Source organism: Aristolochia californica, unplaced genomic scaffold (genome assembly GCF_029961685.1).
Source record: "Aristolochia californica isolate CCGP_79_NKW_82.1479 unplaced genomic scaffold, dmAriCali1.0.hap1 SCAF_10, whole genome shotgun sequence".
NCBI lineage: Eukaryota > Viridiplantae > Streptophyta > Magnoliopsida > Piperales > Aristolochiaceae > Aristolochia > Aristolochia californica.
Window position 1 is genome coordinate 1,633,803 of NW_027181771.1, and position 20,485 is coordinate 1,654,287.

Consider the following 20,485-nt stretch of genomic DNA (forward strand, 5'->3'; position numbering starts at 1 on the left):
TTGTTCTGGTTTTTCTTTTTGAACTTTACATCATGACAATATGCCTTGCCATCCTTTTCACAGGCATACCAGGTTGTGCTAAATCTGCACTGTGTAAAGAAATATTAAGTTCACCAGAAGCTCTGGGAGATCAACGTCCTATGCATAGTCTGATGGGTGATATTATAAAAGGTGTGTAATTGTCAATTGGCCACTCCATTTGTGGATTCATTATGTTGTGCTATTCTGTGAAAAGTGTGTTTTATCCTCATAAGTAGGGTGTAAACAGTATACGGAAGAAATGGAATAGCTTATTCTGTATTCTGTGTTCTGTTTCTATTGATTAATGGACAAGCATATTCATTTTTTATTATTCACCCAATCACCAAGTAAATGGGTAAATAACAGAAAAAAGTAAAAAGTGAATAAAAAATTATAAATTTTTAAAATTAAAAAAAAAAACATAACAGCATTTTATAATTGTTCAAAGTCAGTAAATACAGCCTAAAAGGGCATACAAAACAAAACTAAAGGCTAGCATTATGCTGAAGGTGATTTCTAAGACCTGCAAAATCAGCAAAGAAAAAAAAAATCAGAAAACAGTTGAGCACCCAAAGGCTATAGTGAAAGCAAATTTAAACAAAAAAAGGAAACCAAGGACAAACATTATATTGAAGGTGTTTTCCCAGCTCTTAGGTCGATCTCTGCAATGATTTTATGTTCAGGAATTATGAGGAAAAAACCTTTGGAAGTAGGAATGGAGATTGGTCGTGGAGAGATAGAGAATATACACAATCTGCTCCAATACTATATAAAGTGGTAAAATCAAATCTTGAACAAGGAAATAGAGGAAATTAGGGAGAAAACCAACAGTATCCGTCAACTCCACTTAGAAGTAAAGGGGAGATTAGGGGTAAAATCAATTCTGCTTTGATACAATATAAAGTAGTAAAAATCAAATCTTGAAAAAGGAAATTGAGTAAATTAGGGAGAAAACCAACAATAGCTGCCAACTTCACTTAGAAGAAAAGGGGAGATTAGGGGTAAAATCAATCCCTCCTCCTTAAGTACATAAGTTAGGGCTAAAAGTCAATATTACCCCTTTATAAACTACTACACTTAAAAAATACTTTTAAGTTAGCTTCCTAATCTACCCCCAAATTTTATAAAATGAATAACTATGGGCTAATTACAAGTTGCTCTTACTTCCCCTCAAGCTGGGCATACATGTTAAACAACCTCAACTTGTTACATAATATCCAAAAAAAATTCTTAGGAAGTTCCTCAATAAAGATATCAGCAATTTGCTCAGAGGATGACATATGGGGTACATATGAGTCCATTGATTTCTACTTCTCTGATGAAAATAGCTGCTCTATTATCATGTTGTGTGACCCTTGGTCTCTTAATTGGAAAACCAAATTCTGCAATAAGTCATTTAACCCACTACAATTCATATATTGTATGGGAAGTTGCCTTATATTCTACTCAAGCGCTTGACCAAGTCACTGTGGTTTACTTTTCACTTTTCTAAATGATTAGATTACCTTCAATAAAGATCAGTAACCAGTAATGTTTTTTTTGCCAACTTTTGAATTTGTATAATCAGCATCTGAGTACCCCATAACATCTAAGTGATGACTAGTCACACACTTCAGTTCTTTACTTGAAGCTCCTTTTAGGTATATAATAATTCTCATAACAGCATCAAGATGAACACACGTCTGGTCTTCCATAAATTAACTTGCCATACCCACAACATAGGAGATGTCTGGGCCAGTAATAGTAGCATATAACAACTGCTTAACAAACCTTCTTTGCATAGTCTTATCCTTCGCTTTTGGACTACTTTCATCATGTAAGTCCAGACTCGCATCCATATGGTGGTTTTGCCCACAGCAAACCAGTTTCATTTAACAAATCAAGAATATACTTCCTTTTGGTAAGAACAATTTACCTTGAGTAACATCAATGCCCAGAAAAAACTTCAATCTACCCAAATCCTTGGTCTAGAATTTTTACTTCAAATAGGACTTTGAATCCTCAATACCCCTAGTATCACTCCCCATGACACTATTATCAACATACACTTTCAAAATAACACTTCCATCCTCCCCTTGACATACAAATACGAAGTGATTAGAATGATTCCTAACACCAAACTTCATCACATTATTGCTAAACTTCTCAAACCTTGCTCGAGGTATTGTTTCAACCCATAGATTGTTTTCTTTGGTCTACAGACCTTGTACACCTCCCCTTGAGCAACAAACTCCAAAAGTTGCTCCATGTAGACCTCTTCACTTCGATTTCCATATAAGAAAGTGTTTACAATGTCCAATTGCTTGCACACCCTTTATTTACAATGATAAAAAGTAGGATACAGATGGTCAAGCTAGCAATTGGAGAGAAAACATCATAGTAGTCAACTCCATATGATTATGTATAAACTAAGCGATTCTTATACCTCTCCTTTGAACCATTTGCATGGTATTTAATGGCATAAACCCATCTACAACCAACAAGGGTGACATTTGGGGACAATCAGACAACTCTGATGTCCTCCGTGATCGTAGGACATCGTTTCATATTCCATTGCTTGCAACTATTTATTGTCAACCATAGCCTATAGATATGTATGAGTAACTTAGGTAGACAAGACAAAAACAAACTTGGCATAGGAAGGCTCATATGTAACATAATTAGAAGTAGGGTGTTAGGTACAAGACCTTTTACCTTTCCATAGGGTCACAAGCAAATCAAGAATGAGATCAGATGATGGATCTCTAGACAAATTAGGTGATATGGAGGGCCCTGTAGGAGGAATGATTATTTCAGTTGGTAGAGGAGGCAAAGAAACTGGAGTTGGGTGCTTTGGCTTGTGTTTCTAGACCTGCAAGGCTTAGACAATGGAGGGGAAAGCACAAAAGGTTCAATGTAGATATAATGGGAAGAGGAACAAGAACAAGAGAATTAGCGAGGGACTCGACAAGATTAGAATAAGTAGGGTGTATTCTTAAGCTCTGAGTCGATTCTATGATTGAGTTGTAGGTCCGAGTTAACTCACTACTTGTTACATGACCCATCGTGAGTTTCTGACTCATTCTCGTCTTCCTTCTTGAGCCTCTATCCTGTCTGCGCCAGTGCCAGGTGTCATCTCCACACTGATTTCTTCAAAGAGAACTTTGAGCCAGAAGAATTCATCTCCAACATTGATTCTATTTAGTTTGTGTTCCATCCAACATTGTTCTGGGATGATGAATATTCTTGTATAATCCATCCTAGCAAGGTTTTGCATGATTTGGTCAAGTTGTACCATGTGGCCAACGAGGTTGGCTATTTGCTGGATGACTGATGCTTGCCAAAGTTCAAGTGGGAGTCCTAGTAGCCAGATCCATTGGCCGTATGATCGATTTTCATTGCTGTAGTTCCAGGTCTGAATGGCGGTTGGGGGGCCCAGGTGTGGGGAGTTCAGATGTAGGTTACACATTGAGGTTGTATTTTGCTGATACAAAGCCGATAAACCATTCCTTGGGCCCTAGATAAGAGCAGCGTGTCTTTTGAGAGGTGGATTGGCAATCCAGTTGAGTAAGCTACAAGAAATGATGCTAGTGCTTGTCACTGTGACAGTCAAACAGAGCGACATTAATTCCCTTCCATCGGCTAAGGTCTTGGTGGGGAGAGTGACGATGAGGTATTCATTGTTAGTATCTGGGTGGGTATTGGGAGAGGTGGATGGTTTAATTGGAGTCTGTGAAGCGGGTGAATGGGAAATGATTTTGTAATTAGGTAGAGGGGATGGAGGTGTTGATTTGGATGGGAGTGACGGGGAATGGTTGCATTGGCGGTGTTCTTCTGGTGGTGGGTTTGATGTGAGGTTTAATAGGCAGTAAACCCTAAACCCTGTACGGTCTCCCCGCATTCACTAGGTGGGCCCGGTGTGACTAACAACTCTTGTCCTGTTGTGCCATGCTGTAGCGATGGATTTCTTTGGTTAGATTGTACGTTTGATTTTTAAAAAAAAAGAAGGGTGAGAATTAAGATAAGGTCTGGTTATGTCAGTTCAGATAGTCATGGTTTAGGGTTTAGGGTTCTTGAAGATTGAGAAGTAAAAACACTAGTTCTCCAGCCTACAGTTCATGAGTTTGAACTTCTGCTTGGCGTTCATGGGTAATGATTTCAAACTGTTTGATGAAGTTGGTGCAGGCTACCATTGGGATGCTAATGAAGGATCATTTCTCACCACTACCCACTGTGATACGGATCTCCTTTCTTGTTCGGGTTGTTTTCTTCGATGGTGATTGCAGTTCTACCATACTTGTATGAGCTGCCTTCCATCCACAAGTTTGCTCCTCTGATTTCTGCCGATTGCACCTCTTAGATCCCCATTCTGTTTTCCCTCTCTCTCACCCTCATTGCCTCCTCTTTCTCTCCTCTGGCCCTCTCCGTTATCAAAAGCTTTTTCAAAATGAATCATTCTAGATTGCACAAGTTGATGTCTAACTTTTGAAGCTCATCTTTTTTAAGCATTAACACCTCTGATCCTTGACTATTTTAAGAGGTCCCGATATTCTTGAATGACCTGATGTGTCCATTTGGGTTTACTAAATTTATCCCAACACTTCTTTGACATATGATTACTTCTAGCATAATGTATACATAGCTGTAGGGGCTGTCCTCTTCTTCGATTCCTTACTATTTGAAAGGCATGCCATGACAATATAGCTTTCTCCTTCAACTCTTCTGTCCTTGGACTAGGAGGAGTTTCGATTAGGGCTTCAATTTCCCTTTGCAGCCAAGGAAAATTTGGACTGCTTGAGTCCACACTATGTAATTTTGTCTATTAAGCTTGGCAGAAGTAATCTGAGTGATAGTTTCATCTTTGTCATCTACAAGTGCTGGCTCCATGTATGAAGATTCAGCCATATGTTTTCTTTAAAAGAAAAGATTCAGCCATATGGAATAATACAGGAGTCTAAAGGCAAATTAACAAATACCAATTTTCACTAGTGTAGGGTATGGATCCAACATAGAATCATACTTCAGCCTTCAATTTAGATCAATCACCGTCCAAATACCAATATGCGATGCAAAATGATGCAAGATCTAGGTTTCAAACAGGTAAACTTGCAAACAGTTATATGCTCCATTTAAACAAATCTAAGACATAAAAATCCTTTCTTTTCCCTTAGAAACCATTTGCATGTAGTAGATGCCAGGCAGGCACCATCAAAGGCTAAAAAATAGAACTTAATGCTGCCACTTGGAGGTTGTGCAAGCCAGAAAACAAGAGAAAGGGGCTGCCACAGGGTTTGGAGAAGAGAAAAAAGAAAAAAAGAGGAAGAAATAAAAAGAAGGCCTAAGGGTATACTGGTGATTCGCCCATAGTTACTCAACACTTCCTTGCCTGGTCTTCATAGCAAATTGAATTGAGGCTTTAGAGAGAATATTCCTTTGGAGAGGTGCCACTACTGATTTTAAGTACCAAATAAGAGAATTTTTGAAAACAAGCTGAGATATCTAGGAGGAATCGTTGAAATGTCTATGCACTTTATTCTTATTAGAAGATGTAATTTGTGTTTATATAGGTTTCTAAACAAATGTTTTTTTATTAGAAAAATATTTCTAAGGGTGTAAAAAAGAGCAAGGGTATTAGTGTTTTTCGATCAGTGTTTTATGTTATAAATAGGAGAGGAGAGGGAACCCTAAAAATCAGAGCGACGGTTATGAGATGGAGAAAGAGAAGATGATGGACAAGATGATGGAGAAGAAGGGGAAGGAGAAGAAGAAGAAGAAGAAGAAGAAGAAGAAAAAAATTCTTTCTCATTGATGTTTCCTTGTTGTAGCATCCGTTTTTTGCTTGAGTTCACACTTTCAAGCCACACTTTCCATATTTCAAATTATATACCGATGAGAAGGTCTTTGAGTCTAGTTTCCAATGCAAAAAAGAATTTTAGCAATTGGAGTTTTTTGCAAAGATAAATCGACATCTGAAGCAGTAAAGGTCAGGTACTAGGAAAGATTCGAGCGACAACTGAAAGTTTCGTTTTCAAGATGTTTCGTGTCACCAAGAACAAGAATTTATATAGAGAATTATATTTCAAAAGAAAGCTTTGTGAGTCTATTTTCTAACCCAAAAAACGTTTTTTTAATCTGATGTTTCCACATAGAGATATCAACATCGGAAGCATCAAAGGTCATGTTGGCAGCCTGTTGTAGGCAACAATCCGAATTTTGAGTCGTTTTTTGCCCTTATTCTTTTCAAGTTGCTATTTTTTGCTTTGCCCAAGTCTTCTATTTGCTTTCAAACTCTAGTGCTAGTCTGTACCAACATGATTTCTTTGTGCAAGAGTTTTTTTTTTTTTTTTTTAAGTTTCCTATTAAATTTGGAATTTATGTTTTGATACTTACAACAACTGTCAATGTTTTGTTTGATGCTAATTAATGGTTTCTTTGTCCTGGTTTTCCTCTAATTTTTTGAGTAATTTGTTTGGCCTAAGTATCCAAATTAGAATTAGTTGGATGTATTCTATTCAAATCTGAATGTTTTGTTGCAAAACTATTACTGAAGGAATATCCAAGCAAGACCAAAACTCAATATGGTCCCTTTTGTCTTGCTTAATTGCTGGAGGGCCCTCTTGGTGTCTGCACAACGCATGTACCGCTATTTCTGTATTTGAGTCTTCTTATGTGCTTATGTTTATCAAACCTAAGCAACTTATCTCCCTTGTGTTTCTATGAGTTGTTGGTTCATTTTTATTTTCTTTTGGCAGTATGCTATGCCATGAAAGTTATTTTTTCAAGGCAATGCATGAGATTCTCTCTTTGTACTCGGTGTCAAATGTGGTCACATGTGTTCTCTTGTACTCCAAACCTGTGGTAGGGCCTATCACTCATGGCAGCCCTTTGTGACATGCCTTCTTTGAAAAATTGAAGGGTGTACACATGTTTTTTGGCTGCTTAGAAGGAGTATGTTTGACTGAAGCCGATGGGCATGACCTTCTTCTTTAGCTTTGTTTTTTGCCATTGCAAGGGGTAGCCACAAGTTAAAAAAAAATAGTAGAGGATTGAGTTCTTGTGTTAGTGCTTGGTAGATATCGATCCATGTGTTTGCTGGAGTATGGAAGTTGTTGTCTGGCTAGGAGTGCTACTCTCACATATGTTATTGGCAAGCTGGGTCTCATAATGTTATAGATCCTCAACTTGAGGGGGAGAAGTCGAAGGACAAAAAAAGGAGGTATTTTGAAGGGCCTACAATGAAGAGTTCCATGAGAGTGGTGATCAAATACAAATTTATTTTAAGACTTTGAAAAAGGGGGAGAAAAGAATGTGAAGAATTAGTGTGAAGGACCAATTGCATTACAAGGTGAGATAGAACGAGCTAAAGCTGAAGAATTGTGAGCCATTGGAAGACTCAAGTGGTAAATTCTTTTCATTTTTTTATATATGCAATGTAACAAGCTGAATTTGTAAACACCAGCTTGAAGGGAAGTGTTAGAAGATGTAATTTGTGTTTATAATGGTTTCCAGGAACGTGGTTTCTTACAGAAAATTCTTTCTTAGGGTGTAAAGGGGAACAGAGGTATTAGTGTTTTTTATCAGTGTTTTATGTTGTAAATAGCAGAGAATGAGGGAACGCTAAAAATCCCCTTCCGGAATTTCAACTTGAGTTAATTCTTTTCCAGCTCTCTCCTCTCTCACATTGCCTCTTTACTTCATTGTAAGTACATAAACTTTCACAATTCTCTTCTAGGCAAGCAATCATACTGAAACATCCCATCTCTCTAGTTTTGTTATCAAGAGAAACTGGAGGTGCATCATTAACTTTTCACTGCATTGCATGGCTAGGATGTTGCTTAGCTGCCCCCTTAGGAGGGATGGTTGAAACTTAATTTTGGTGGTAGTGGAGTTGAGGGAGTGTGAGTCCATATTAGTGGACTTGAGGGCTCTCTTTCAGCGTCTCTGATTGTATAGGGAGCACTTCTCTCCCTGCTTCTTGTGGAGGGCGACTCGCTAGTTGTTATCTCATGAGCCTTGGGAGTTTTCCATTGAGGCAATTTTTTATGTGCTTCAGGATTGAGGACATCTGTAGTCACTTGATAATTACTTGGCAGCATACTCTTAGGTCTACCAATAGTGTTGTGAACTTTTTAGCTGGAGGGGGAGCTACTCAGCAGCACCTTGCCATCAGCAGTTCATTCCCATTACAACTCTTGTTTTTTTTTTTTTTTTTTTTTTTTTTTTTTTTTTTTTTTTTTTTGTAGCTTTGCCCTTGGACTTGGTCCCTTTGTATCATCTCTTGTACATTTTCTCTTACAAGCTCCCTCAATGAATTTTTTTTTTTTTTTTTTGAGAATTGGCACATTTCTTTAAGCCACCCTCAATGAATGCTTTTTCTAACTGGTCTCAAAAGAAGGGGTAGCAGCTGTCCAGCAATAGGAGATGATGCACTAGCCAGAGAAGAAGAATGGTAAAAGGAGGCTCCTTACAGTATACTACCCCTTAGAAGACTTCAGTTTGGAGTTTTCTTCTTCAATCCAGTGGAAGAGTGCAAGAAATAGGGTAAAAAAGAGGAATAGAAGTTGGTGAAGGCTCAACACCCCTTTTCTGATCTGGTACTGTGTGAAAATAATGAAAAATAAGGATAATAAATGATAGGAAGTTGATAAATTGTTACAGAAACAAAGCAAGTAGAGAGAGAAAGTAAAAGAAAGAGGACGATGGAAAAAATTTCCGTAGTAAGAGGGGAGGCAATCCCTTAGTCACAGCGAATTACATCTACCCTTTTCGGCATATGACTGATATTAAGGTAAAGTTTTTTATCAAAATATCCTTCACTTAAACTACAAAAATGAATGTATATTGAGTGTGATTTTGAGTCCTTGATCGTCTACTGGTGAATGGGTTCTCATGGTGCTTGCTTTTGTATGCTCCCTTCAACTTCTCTCTAGTTCACTCAACTGATGCTGCTTCTAGATATTGTTCATCTACATTAATTTCGGAAGAGTAAGTATGGGGAAAAAAGAAATGTTTTGGAGGACCATTGGCTGCATCATGTGATACCATACATTATTCTTGTCCTAGCGTTTCTTTTATTATTTGGCTTGGACAAGCTGAATACCCAACTTAGTATAAAAAAAGCTTGAAAGTTTCTTCTCTATCACTATCAATTATTTTATGTTGATTCAGTCTCAATATTTGATTGGGTTGGGTCCTTCAGCTCAATGGCCACACCAGAGTTTGTGGTTTAAAAAGATCTTCGATTGACTTTCTTTTTTATTCTACTGTATTTGTAATGATTGCAGGAAAATACTGGCAAAAGGTTGCTGATGAGCGCAGGAAAAAGCCATATAGCATTACACTAGCAGATAAAAATGCACCAAATGAAGAAGTGTGGAACCAGGTTATGTCATACTCATTCCCAGCTTGTTAATGGATTCCTAGTGTGTGTAGAAAACAAAATAAGCCATTCGCTGTTCCTAGTAGCTTTTTTTTTTAAGTTTCTCTAAAAATGCAGATTGAGGACATGTGTCGAAGCACAAAGGCCTCAGCTGTTCCAGTTGTACCTGATACTGAAGGTTATTATTGTCTTCTCTTCAAATACTCTCATTTTTTTCTTTTAAATTTGATTTGCTTTTTTCTGGGTTGAAAGAGCGGACCATAACTTCTATTTATTGTTAGTATGAGGTGCTCCAAATTGTAATTTAAATGGGATTTATTTAAAGGCTTCTGAAGCAGAAAATCACTGCAATAGTACTAAGTGAAAGTTCAAAAGCATTTGCATCTACATAAAAATTCTCTTTTATGAGACAAAAAGCATATAGCTAAAATGTTGTTTTTAAAATGAATTTACTTCATTTAAAAAAATTGAATTTACTAGGTCCAGCTTTTTTTAGATGCTCACTATTTTCAAGGATGAAATATGATGCTGACCTACCATTCCTTTCAACATTTGAATCTTTCAGGAACTGACTCAAATCCTTTCTCTTATGAGGTTCTTGCTGTTTTTATTTTCCGAGTCCTTCAACGAGTCAATCATCCGGTATATTTGCATCTCTTACTCTTTTATTGTCTTTAGCCCTTCGTATTTTTTTTTTATTTTTTTTTCTTGGATTATCTTATCTTTCCTTCATTATTTTTTGCTGAAGGGTAATCTTGACAAGGCATCTCCAAATGCTGGTTATGTTCTTTTAATGTTTTATCACCTTTATGAGGGCAAGGTTAGATTGCTATTTGTGTTTTTGTGGCTTTTGACTTCCTTGTTTCTTTCTGAGAGTACCTTGTCAATTTGGTTGTGATTAAGGTGGTTGTTGTGGATGGAGATGTATAACATCATTCATCCCTGAGATGTAACCAGAAAATGTGAGTTGTATGGGCAGTTTAGTAGATAATGAAAATGTATGCCTGTGATTCAAATATTGTAGACTATTTCTATATGATAGATAGATCGATAGGTGGAAAATGAATCAAGTGGGTCATCATTGATGTTTGTCATTATCCAAGTTAGATGCATATTTGATCTGCATGTATAAGAGAGTAATATGTTTATACATAGCGGTGACTTAAATGAGTGAAGGCTCATGCATGCGTCATACATGTGTCCTTTTACCCAACCAGAGAATTATGAGGAGGGATTACCTATTGATATTTTCGTCAAGGTCACTAACTTGGTGTAGTTATAACTTGAATAGTCATAATATTTTCACCTTGATAAATGTTATATGCATCTTATTTCTTCTTGGTGTTTGATGCATTGTATTAAAAGACATCACATATGCGTGTTACTTATCTTATAATGTGCAATAAAATGTATTTACACATACAGTAACTACTTCGTGAACACCATCTTAGCATGTCAAATTCGTTTTGCTAGGTCCAATTTCTGTACAAATGTGATATGTATTTGTGTTTTTACCAGTCCAATTTTTTTTAATCTGCTATTGCACATATTCCAGAGTCGCAGAGAATTTGAGAGTGAATTGATTGAACGCTTTGGATCAATAGTCAAAATGCCACTTCTCAAGGCTGATAGGTGAGTGTGCAACTAGATTGCCTTCTTTTTCACTATAGTGAGTATTGTATCCTATCCATCAAATTTTTTACCAACAAAATAATGGGGTCCTATGCTTCTCTGCCTTAGATGTGCTCTGCTTATCGCTGTTTGTTCCTTTCATCTGTTTGTGTTAATATTGGCCTTGGTTCCATTCTAAAATGACTAGCTAATTTGTAGGCTTATTGCCCAACCTTGTAAAACAACAAAATTTGAAGCCATTTTCAGATGTGGTACTTCTTACCCATACTCTCCCTCTCAAGTCCCGGTCAATAGAACAGACAAATGGATGGGCCTGCGCTGTGAACTGTACGAATGGGACCACAGAATAATAAAGTGAATAATGTAGCCTATCCATCAAATTTTATACCAACAAAATAACTGGATCCTGTGCTTCTCTGCTTTAGATGTTCTGCTTATCGCTGTTTATTCCTTTCATCTGTTCGTGTTAATACTGGCCCTGGTTCCATTCTAAAATGACTAGCTAATTAGTAGACATATTGCCCAACCTTGTAAAACAACAAAATCCGAAGCCATTTTCAGATGTGGGACTTCTTACCCATACTAACTCCCCCTCTCTAGTCTCGGTCAATAGAACAGACAAATGGATGGGCCTGCACTGTGAACTGTACAAATGGGACCACAGAATAACAAAGAGACAGGTTTAGTTCAGTCCTAACCATAATACCACATTAAGATTGAGCCCGATTCCATCCTAAATAACTAGTCACTTGAAAAACTTATTTATACTGCTTATAGACCAGAGTTCCAAAACATTTTCAGCTGTGAGACTTTTTACTCACACTAAAAATTCATATTTTGGAAACCAACTGCCTAGAGTTAGTTTCTCTGGTTTCGTTTCTTACTTGGTGATGGCAGGCCCATTTAAACTGCTCAGGTAGGGAAACTATAAGCTCTTGGTCACTGGTGAAGCAGATTCAAAAAAGCTTGATTTCAGTGACAGTTTCCCTTGTTGCTGTGTAGTTTGTTGGTCTTTATGAGATGATCTTTATTTAACTTTAGGATATTTGTGTACTAAGGGATCTCTTGAAAGGTGTAGCATGTAACGGGGAAACCTGTTTAACTTTTTGACTTATCTTTCTTCTCCTTGTTTTCCTCTCTCTCTCTCTCTCTTTTTCTTGTTTCATCTGAGTTAGATGGTTCTGTCTTCTTAAATTGCATGGTGTGAGTGTTTCATATCGCCAATAGCTTGCCTTCTGCTTTTGTTTCTGTTTAACTTTTTTTATCGATTTTTTTGGTCTTGGCGAAAGGATGGATTCTATGGAACTGACTCTGTTGTTTGAACTGTTACTTTCTACATAATTTGGTGAGCAGGAATAGTCTCACTCCTGTTGTTATTAGTTGCGAATTGGTTTCTTCACTTTAGTAGCCATTTTTCAGATGAGCCTGCATCAAGAGCTAGTTTTGTTGGGCTTATTTTATGTTTCATTTAAGTATGTGCCCCCTTTATGTTGTCCATGTTTAAGGTCCGTCTTTTATCAGGTCATTTTAAGATGGACTTGGATCCAACTTTAACAAGTGGAGTGTCTGCTTTATCTATCTGGTCTTCATCTCTTATCTTTCTATCGCTTTTTCAACTACTATGCAGCCAGCAGTAAATTTAAAACTGTTCACTAATTTTCCTTTTTTTTTTTCTTTATTGCCTCCTCTTGTTTTTATGGTTGCTGCCTAATTGAGACCTGAATGATCACTGTTCTTTGATTGAAAGGAGATAATACATTGCAAAGTAGCCAAAGACTGCTCTTTAGAATATCCTATCACTACTTCTAAAGATTTTATGGATATTTGATAAAGAGGGTTAAAAATGACATCTCAGATGAAGTTGGTGGAGTTTGGCCTGTTTTTTGCCAGTGTAATAATCATACTAACTTGGCATAGACCAGTTATTTGTGCTCAATGTTGCCTTTTTAAGGTACACGGATTTGATGATATTTGTATATTTTGTGAAGAAGAACTAGAAATTAGAATGTTGAGTTGGAAGGCATTAGTGATTTGCATCCTTTATGATAGGTGGCTGATTGTACACTATTTATGTGGACCCCTTATTATCATAGACGTAACTTTCCTGTATCATTTGTGATTAGTTTGGGCCTAGTTCCATCCAAAAATTACTAGCCATATAAGAAGCTCATTGCTCAAACTTATAAAACAACAAATTCCTAAGTTATTTTTAGGTGTGGGACTAATACACATGCTAACACCTCTTCTCACATCTAGGTCCAATTGGACAGATAGATAGACCTACAATGTGGATTGAGACAGATGGGCTTAAACAATTGGGCTTGTGCTGAGACCTACCTCTGATATTATGATAAGTTTAAAATGACTAGCGTCTTTTGTGGCCCATTGTAACCAACAGATTCCGAAGCAATTTTCGGATGCAGGGCTAATATCGATGCGAACAATATGGTTAATTTAGATATGTAACCAATGACTTCACCCAGTTCGTTTTCCTATGTTGATGAGTTTGTACACTGTGCTTGCAGGAGCCCTTTGCCTGATCCAGTAAAGGATGTAATTGAAGAAGGCATTAGTCTGTACAGGCTTCATACAAATAGACATGGAAGGTACGCTAAAAATGTCAAAAGTTTGCTTCTTATTTTAATCAGTACTGCTAAGTTGGGTCCAAGGCCCATCCTTTACTGAAAAACTATCAGAGCTGGTACTCATATATGGGCCTTGGACCCAACTTAACATGGTATCAGAGCATTGATTTTCAGGACTTACATCTATGGTTTTTAGGATTGAAAAAAAAAACCATCATTTTTTTATTTCTCATATTGCTGTTTTGTTTTTCGTCATTAATGGAAGTCCCTTTCTGTTGCTGAGTTTTTCATATTTTTGCTGGTTGGTGAATGAGTTTGTAAAGCAGAATCAGATTCTGCTCGGTGGATGATCAATCTGTGGATGATCATGGTTTTGTTACATACATGTCTGTCCCAACCCATTGGTTTGATCCAGCCCTATATCAACACCACCTTCAGTATTATTTCTGGAAAGTTATGATACTTACCTTCATCAGAGAATAATGTTACTGTTTGGAAGTTTTTCTGCTAAAAGTATAGAACATGTTGCTGCTGATTCTGTTGTCCGAGTTATTGCATTTCCTCACTCAAACCAGAATCTTAATCCGACGAGTTCTTAATCTTACTGGTTCCGTTACCGGGACAATCTTTCTGTTACTGGTTCCATTGGTAACAGATTGTTACGAGCAAATGCTCCCCAGAGCTGACGGCATGGTGCTAGTGATCATGACTTGCTTGTTCTGCCTTGCCTATGGGTGGTCATGGGCGCTTCTTGGGTGATTGGTTCCCAGTGAAACCTTTCCTCTGGAGACCAGATCCGCTGGGCAGAGTATAGTGGTCTGCGTCAATATGTTTTTCACAGCCACGATTGCTCAGTGTTTCTTCGTTTCTCTCTGTCACCTCCAATATGGGATTTTCATCCTTTTCGTTTGCTTGATTATAATTATGACACTGTTAATCATCTTCTTGCTGCCCGAGACAAAGCGAGTTCCAATAGAGGAGATGCATTTCCGTTTCTGGACGAAGAATCAATCTACCGTCAATCCAGAAAATTGATCCGGCTTTGTTTCTGTTTTTAAAGGCCGAAGACAACGGCACCAAGACGTTGGCTGATTGATATTGCTAGCATGGTTGCCGTTTCTGGACGAAGACGTTGCCATGTTTTGATTCGGAAGCCGGCATCCAGAAAAATTCTTGTCTGTGATCCTTGGTTCATCGGATATCTGCCTATTAATCTCTTCGCTGGTCATCTCTGTTGTTAGGCTAGTTAACAGAAGATTTCAGAATGTTCTTGGACCCTACTTAACATGGTATTAGAGCAGGTACTCATTTATGGGCCTGTACCTAAACTATCTACTTGTAGAGCCGCAAAAAATGACCTATACCTAAACTATCCACTTGTCGAGCCACAAAAGAAGGCCCATCCCAAAATGATTAGCCAACTTAGGAAACCTCTTTCCCAACTAATAAACTCAAGATCCTTGTACTCACTAATATATGTGGGACTATTCCTTAACACTCCCCCTCACGTGTAGACCCTCCTTTTGTGGCTCTGTGTAAGCCCTCTTTTGTGGCTTTACAAGTGGATAGTTTAGGTGTAGGTCATCTTTTGTGGTTCTACAAGTAGATAGTTTAGGTATATGCCCACATATGAGTACCTGCTCTGATACCATGTTAAGTTGGGTCCAAGGCCCATCCCAAAATGACTAACCAACTTAGGAAACCTCTTTCCCAACTAATAAACTCAAGATCCTTGTACTCACTAATACATGTGGGACTATTCCTTAACAAGTACAATGATTTTTGCTTAATTTGTCATCTCTGTCATGGAACTGCGACGTAGAGGGAGTGGGAGGATGGGTATTATTCACCGATCTTACTAGGGTTGTTGCACTTAAATGAATGGCAAAGACAGAAAGTATTTCTAGCTTGTTGGAATAGTTAATAATAAACCATAATATGATCACCATTCATACATCCATGTTATCTTTTTTAATAGATGGGCTGTTGCACTCGGACAAAATGGAAAAGAAAAAATGCAAGGAGTTTGTACTTTCTGGCTTGGGATTAGTTAATTACAAACCACATATTATGTCTTAATATGAGAACATTGATTTGGAAATCATATGATTGTATCTGATTGGGTAGCCAACTATTGCATTTATAGCTGCAAATGGTGCTGACTTGTTACATCTCTTTTTATAAGAAGGACTGAGCCAAACAAAGGGTCTTATGCGAAGGAGTGGGTTCTTTGGGAGAAGCGGTTGAGGGAGATTTTATTTGGAAATTCGGAGCATCTTAATTCTATACAGGTATTCTCTCAAAATCTGTGCCAAGCTTTATATGTGGTTATGTCCTCTCTCTCTCTCTAACGGATTCTAAATTGTTGGCAGGTCCCATTTGATGTTGCTGTTGCAAAGGTTTTGGAGCAGCTAAGAGCCGTTGCTAAAGGAGAATACAAAGCACCTGCTGGCACTGAGAAGAGGGAATCTGGGAATATAGTCTTCTGTGCCGTTACTTTACCCGTTTCAGAGATTGAAGGCCTCTTGGATAAGGTAATAGTCCTCTTTAAAGTTATTTGTCATGCAGATAGATACATGTTTCAAATAGATCAGTTGCCTAAAACCACCTGCTTCTTCTGTCTGAACAGTTGACACAAAATAATGAAAAGGTCAGTGAGTTTTTTAAGGGCAAGGACTTTGAGAAGAGTCTGAAGAAAGCTCATGTAACTTTAGCTCACAAGAGAAGTCACGGCATCGCAGCTGTTGCAAATTATGGTGTTTTTCTCAACCAAAATGTACCAGTCCATCTAACAGCGCTGCTGTTCTCCGATAACATGGCTGCATTTGAAGCTCGATTAGGATCTGTTGATGGTGAAAAACTCAATTCAAAGAATGAGTGGCCTCATGTAACTATATGGACAGGAGAAGGAGTTCAACCAAAGGAAGCCAATACGCTCCCTGGGTTGCATTCAGAGGGTAAGGCGACTCTTGTCGAAATTAAGCCTCCCTGCACTATGACTGGAGTGTTGGAATTTTACTGAGGTGGAAAGCTCAGGGCTGCTATTTTGGGTTCGGTGCCCCACAACTTTTTAGGGTTAATAAATTTGATAAAAGGTATAAATAATGAAAAGTTCTGAGGAGACATTAGTGATTGAGCTTTTCAGATAAATCTTCTTATGGAGAAGGGGATTGTTCCTTGCATCTGTGTATAGATCAGGATAATCTGTGTTTTCTTATATTTATACGAGAGAAATATATTTATAGCGTGCATCGTGACGTGCAAAAGAATCTCTGATTCTATCTGAGCATTTCAATTTACATTTCCGGTCTTTCATGGCCTTGTTGTTCTCTTCCTGCCTTGCCTTGTGCAGACAGGATGCCAAAATTTATTCCTAGGACAGATGAGTTATTCTCTCCTTGTTCTCTTCTTGCCTTGCCTACTGTTTTTTTTATTTTTTATTAGAATATATTATTTTATAAAAAAATTGGTCTTACTAAATTTCATTCCAGACATTTTGTTAGATTTCAATTATACTGACAGAATCCGAGAGACATATTCAGAGCCTGAGGATTGAAAATAAAGATTCTCCTCAATGGAATGAAGATGGATGGATCCATCCAATAAAATTTTCTTCAGTAGAGAGGGCAGAAGTCACAGAAAGCTGCCTCGTTCCACCTCTGGAAAACTGATAATTTGGACTCGCGCCGGCAAGTCAATCAGATGAGGAACCAAGGAAAGCACCAGGAAGGAAGATCAGGATTTGAAGGTGTATCTTGGACTGGTGATAGCTTCTTCTATTTCTGGCGCTCCATATCCGAGAGCTATCGGGTACTGCGATGGCTTTGGAAAGCACCATCCCACCTCGGAAGTCCGATCATCTGCGGATCGAAATGGGTCAACTCGAGAGGATTTTAAATACCCCAGAGCCAGCAAATCGATGGGACAGATGCTCCATCTACAGAGTCCCTCCCCATCTTCTCCAGAGGAACGAGAAGGTCTACAAGCCGTCGCTAGTCTCCATCGGTCCATACCATCACGGGCAGGCAGAGTTGAAGCCCATGGATGAGCACAAACTCAGAGCTCTACGCCAGTTCCTGAACAGATCGAAGAGAACTCTGAATGACATGAAGAGGTCACTGAGGGAGGATGTGGTTCAGCTGATGGATTCCTATGAGGAATTGGACGAAGACTGGAAGGTAGAAGAGAAATTCTTGGAGCTTATGATCCTTGATGGGTGTTTCGTGCTTGAGATCCTGAGATTGTATGAAATTCATTCCATCTGGGGTCAATCTCCGCCGTTCGGGTACAACGATTACAGCCCCGGAGATCCCATCTATGGCGGCCGTGGCAAGAGTATCATCCTTACATTGGTTGAAGACATTCTTTTGCTGGAAAACCAGCTGCCATTCTTGGTGCTGGAGAGATTGCTAGTTGTTGAAGACATGATAAAAGATGATCCGGTACGTGACCCTTCCTCAAATCCCAAATCTCTTTTTGTGATTGTCAATAAGCTGTCGGATGCCGTATGAACCAAATACTAGGTTGATACTTGTTGCAATCACAAACAGGTTATGTACACGGAGAATTTTCTGAACTACGTCGTGGATAATCATCGGAGCGAGGAAAGAAGAGGATACAAGCCGCCGCATTTACTCGACCTTCTGAGAATGAGACTTGTTGGAACTTCCTGTAATGGGAGTTTAGTGGGCAGCGGCATTGAGATCAAAAGCGCAACCATATACAACAAGGCAGGAATCATTTTCAACACGGAAAAATTCCCATCAAAATTTCTTGCCGATGTTAAGATAGAGAACAATGTCCTCAAGCTCCCAGTCTCTATTCTATTCAGCGTCAACGAGGCTCCCTGGTTCAATGCCTGGGCTTACGAAGTACTCCATAATGGCCTTACACAAGATTTGAGCGCTTACATTCTGCTCATGGATGGTCTTCTTCAGTCGACGGAGGACTTTAGATTACTCTACCCCAATTTCGATGACGAGAAGATTCTAAACTTGGTCAGGTCGCTCAAGAAAAACATCAACTTCACTGTGTTTCATGATTTTTTTGGCGTGACAATGGATTTAAATGAATTCCACAGAAAGAGCACGAAGAAGTGGAAGAGGCGTGCTCGTGAGTGGAGTTTCAAACTGAAGGAAAGCTATTTCAAGAACCCTTGGACTGTGCTCTCCTTGACTGGGGCGCTTCTCCTCATAGTGCTTTCTATATGGCAGGCCGTATATGCAACTCTCTCTTATTACAAGCCTGGTATGTGATTACTACAACTTTAACTCTCTCTTATTACAAGCCTGGTATGTGATTACTACAACTTTAACTCTCTTATTACAAGCCTGGTATGTGATTACTACAACTTTAACTCTCTCTTATTACAAGCCTGGTATGTGATTACTACAACTTTAACCGTTATTATGTTTTGATTGTGTTAAACATGATTACTAATGGGTGGCATCGAGCCGGGCCCGAACTTACCTATGTTCTAGCCGACTTTGATTTTAATATTTCGAACTCGAGCTCGAGCCGAACCCAACCTTGGGCCTAAAATTGTAATCGAGTTTGAGTCTAATAATTTTAACCAAGTTCGAGCTGAGTTTGAGCTTCATCATTCATTTAAAATAAAAAATATGTGTCTCGAATTTGAGCTCCAACATATATATATATATATATATATATATATATATAATTTTTTCTTTTCAAATTTTTTTTAAATTTTTTTTCAAAAAATATGTTAAATAAATTGTTTATAAAATTATGTATATATTTTATATAAAATTGGGTGTGACCTCTACTTAAAATTAGGCATAAGGGTGTCATCGAATCGAGTTGAACCTGAACCTTCCTATGTTCGTGCCGAACTTGATTTAAATATTTTTGTAATCAAGTTCGAGTCTAATAATTTTAACTGAGTTCGAGTTCAAGCTCTAGCCAAGTTCCAACTTAATCTACATTTAATACTCTATATAAAATATGTCAAATAAATTATATATAAAATTATGTATACATTAAAAAAAAAAGAATGATAGGGGAGGTATAATGGATTAGAATGTTAGTATATTAATCTTTTTACTTAAAATATTGTCTAGTTCATTTTGTAATTTTTGAATCTGGCTATAAATTTACTATGGCTACCTTAGTAACCCTGGTTGAAAATTTATATCGTAGGAAAGGATACATATTTTCAAAAAAAATCTTTAAATAAAATCTTATTACTATTAGTGACTTAATAGAAAATTACAAGAAATATTTTAATTTTTTTAGGAAAGTTAAATGGACCTCTTATTTTCTTTTTTAGGGAAATAAATAAAAAATAATAATCAATCTAATATATTATTATATTTATCGATAAATTTTTAATCAAATAAAATATCAAACACAAAATTGTTATGAAAATTGTTTCATGCTAAAAGTATTACAGTATCAATTGTTAAATATTTATTCAAAAAATTTCTATATGATTTTTTTAACCCATTTTGGCAGGAAAATCTTACTTAGAAAATTACATGATTTTTTTAATAAAATTTTCCAATTAAAAAAATATTTCCAAAAAACATGAGGCACTAATAGTCCCTAGAAATGTATTTTCTACTAAAAATGTTTTTTCAATATTTCTTGAAAAAACTATTACTAGTCCCTAGAAACGTATTTCTACTAAAATATTTTTTCAATTTCTTCAAGAGTTACGAGGAAGGGATAACTAGAGTTCAAGAAAGAGATTTTTTTTATTACTTGCTTATGATCTCGGACGTCTGAAATCGTCTTCGCGTGCGTCGGAGGCGGGGGAGGGAATTATTTCTCCCTTTAATTGAGGTCTCTAGTTTTCCGTCAAGACGACGCAAAGGGAAGGGGCATCGACGAGGACCTGTCGTCAATGACAGCAGTGACGGAGGCAGCA

General features: G+C 37.6%; 2 protein-coding genes across 5 annotated transcripts in view; both read left to right on the forward strand.

The window, feature by feature from the left end:
- Positions 1 to 16,847, forward strand: part of LOC137966584 (tRNA ligase 1-like) — a 68,396-nt gene extending 51,549 nt beyond the window's left edge. The window contains exons 18-27 of one of the 2 annotated variants that reach the window (XM_068813261.1): positions 64 to 171; positions 9,285 to 9,382; positions 9,497 to 9,557; positions 9,945 to 10,021; positions 10,128 to 10,199; positions 10,935 to 11,011; positions 13,537 to 13,617; positions 15,782 to 15,887; positions 15,969 to 16,130; positions 16,226 to 16,847. In XM_068813261.1, the coding sequence (XP_068669362.1) occupies positions 64 to 171; positions 9,285 to 9,382; positions 9,497 to 9,557; positions 9,945 to 10,021; positions 10,128 to 10,199; positions 10,935 to 11,011; positions 13,537 to 13,617; positions 15,782 to 15,887; positions 15,969 to 16,130; positions 16,226 to 16,618 (1,235 nt within the window). In that variant the 3' untranslated portion in view covers positions 16,619 to 16,847. The remainder of the gene's footprint in view (positions 1 to 63; positions 172 to 9,284; positions 9,383 to 9,496; positions 9,558 to 9,944; positions 10,022 to 10,127; positions 10,200 to 10,934; positions 11,012 to 13,536; positions 13,618 to 15,781; positions 15,888 to 15,968; positions 16,131 to 16,225) is intronic. The other variant, XM_068813268.1, reaches the window with a different exon arrangement.
- Positions 16,848 to 17,331: 484 nt separating this feature from the next.
- On the forward strand, positions 17,332 to 18,992 carry LOC137942754 (UPF0481 protein At3g47200-like). 3 transcript variants are annotated; one of them, XM_068788494.1, is made up of 3 exons: positions 17,332 to 18,038; positions 18,147 to 18,598; positions 18,677 to 18,992. In XM_068788494.1, the coding sequence occupies exons 1-3, from the start codon at positions 17,415 to 17,417 to the stop codon at positions 18,849 to 18,851; spliced, it is 1,251 nt and encodes a 416-aa protein (XP_068644595.1). In that variant the 5' UTR covers positions 17,332 to 17,414; the 3' UTR covers positions 18,852 to 18,992. The 3 variants fall into 3 exon arrangements, with proteins under 3 accessions (XP_068644595.1, XP_068644596.1, XP_068644594.1); XM_068788495.1 differs by having other exon boundaries at positions 18,147 to 18,593; positions 18,677 to 18,760; XM_068788493.1 differs by having other exon boundaries at positions 18,147 to 18,992.
- Positions 18,993 to 20,485: the final 1,493 nt, after the last annotated feature.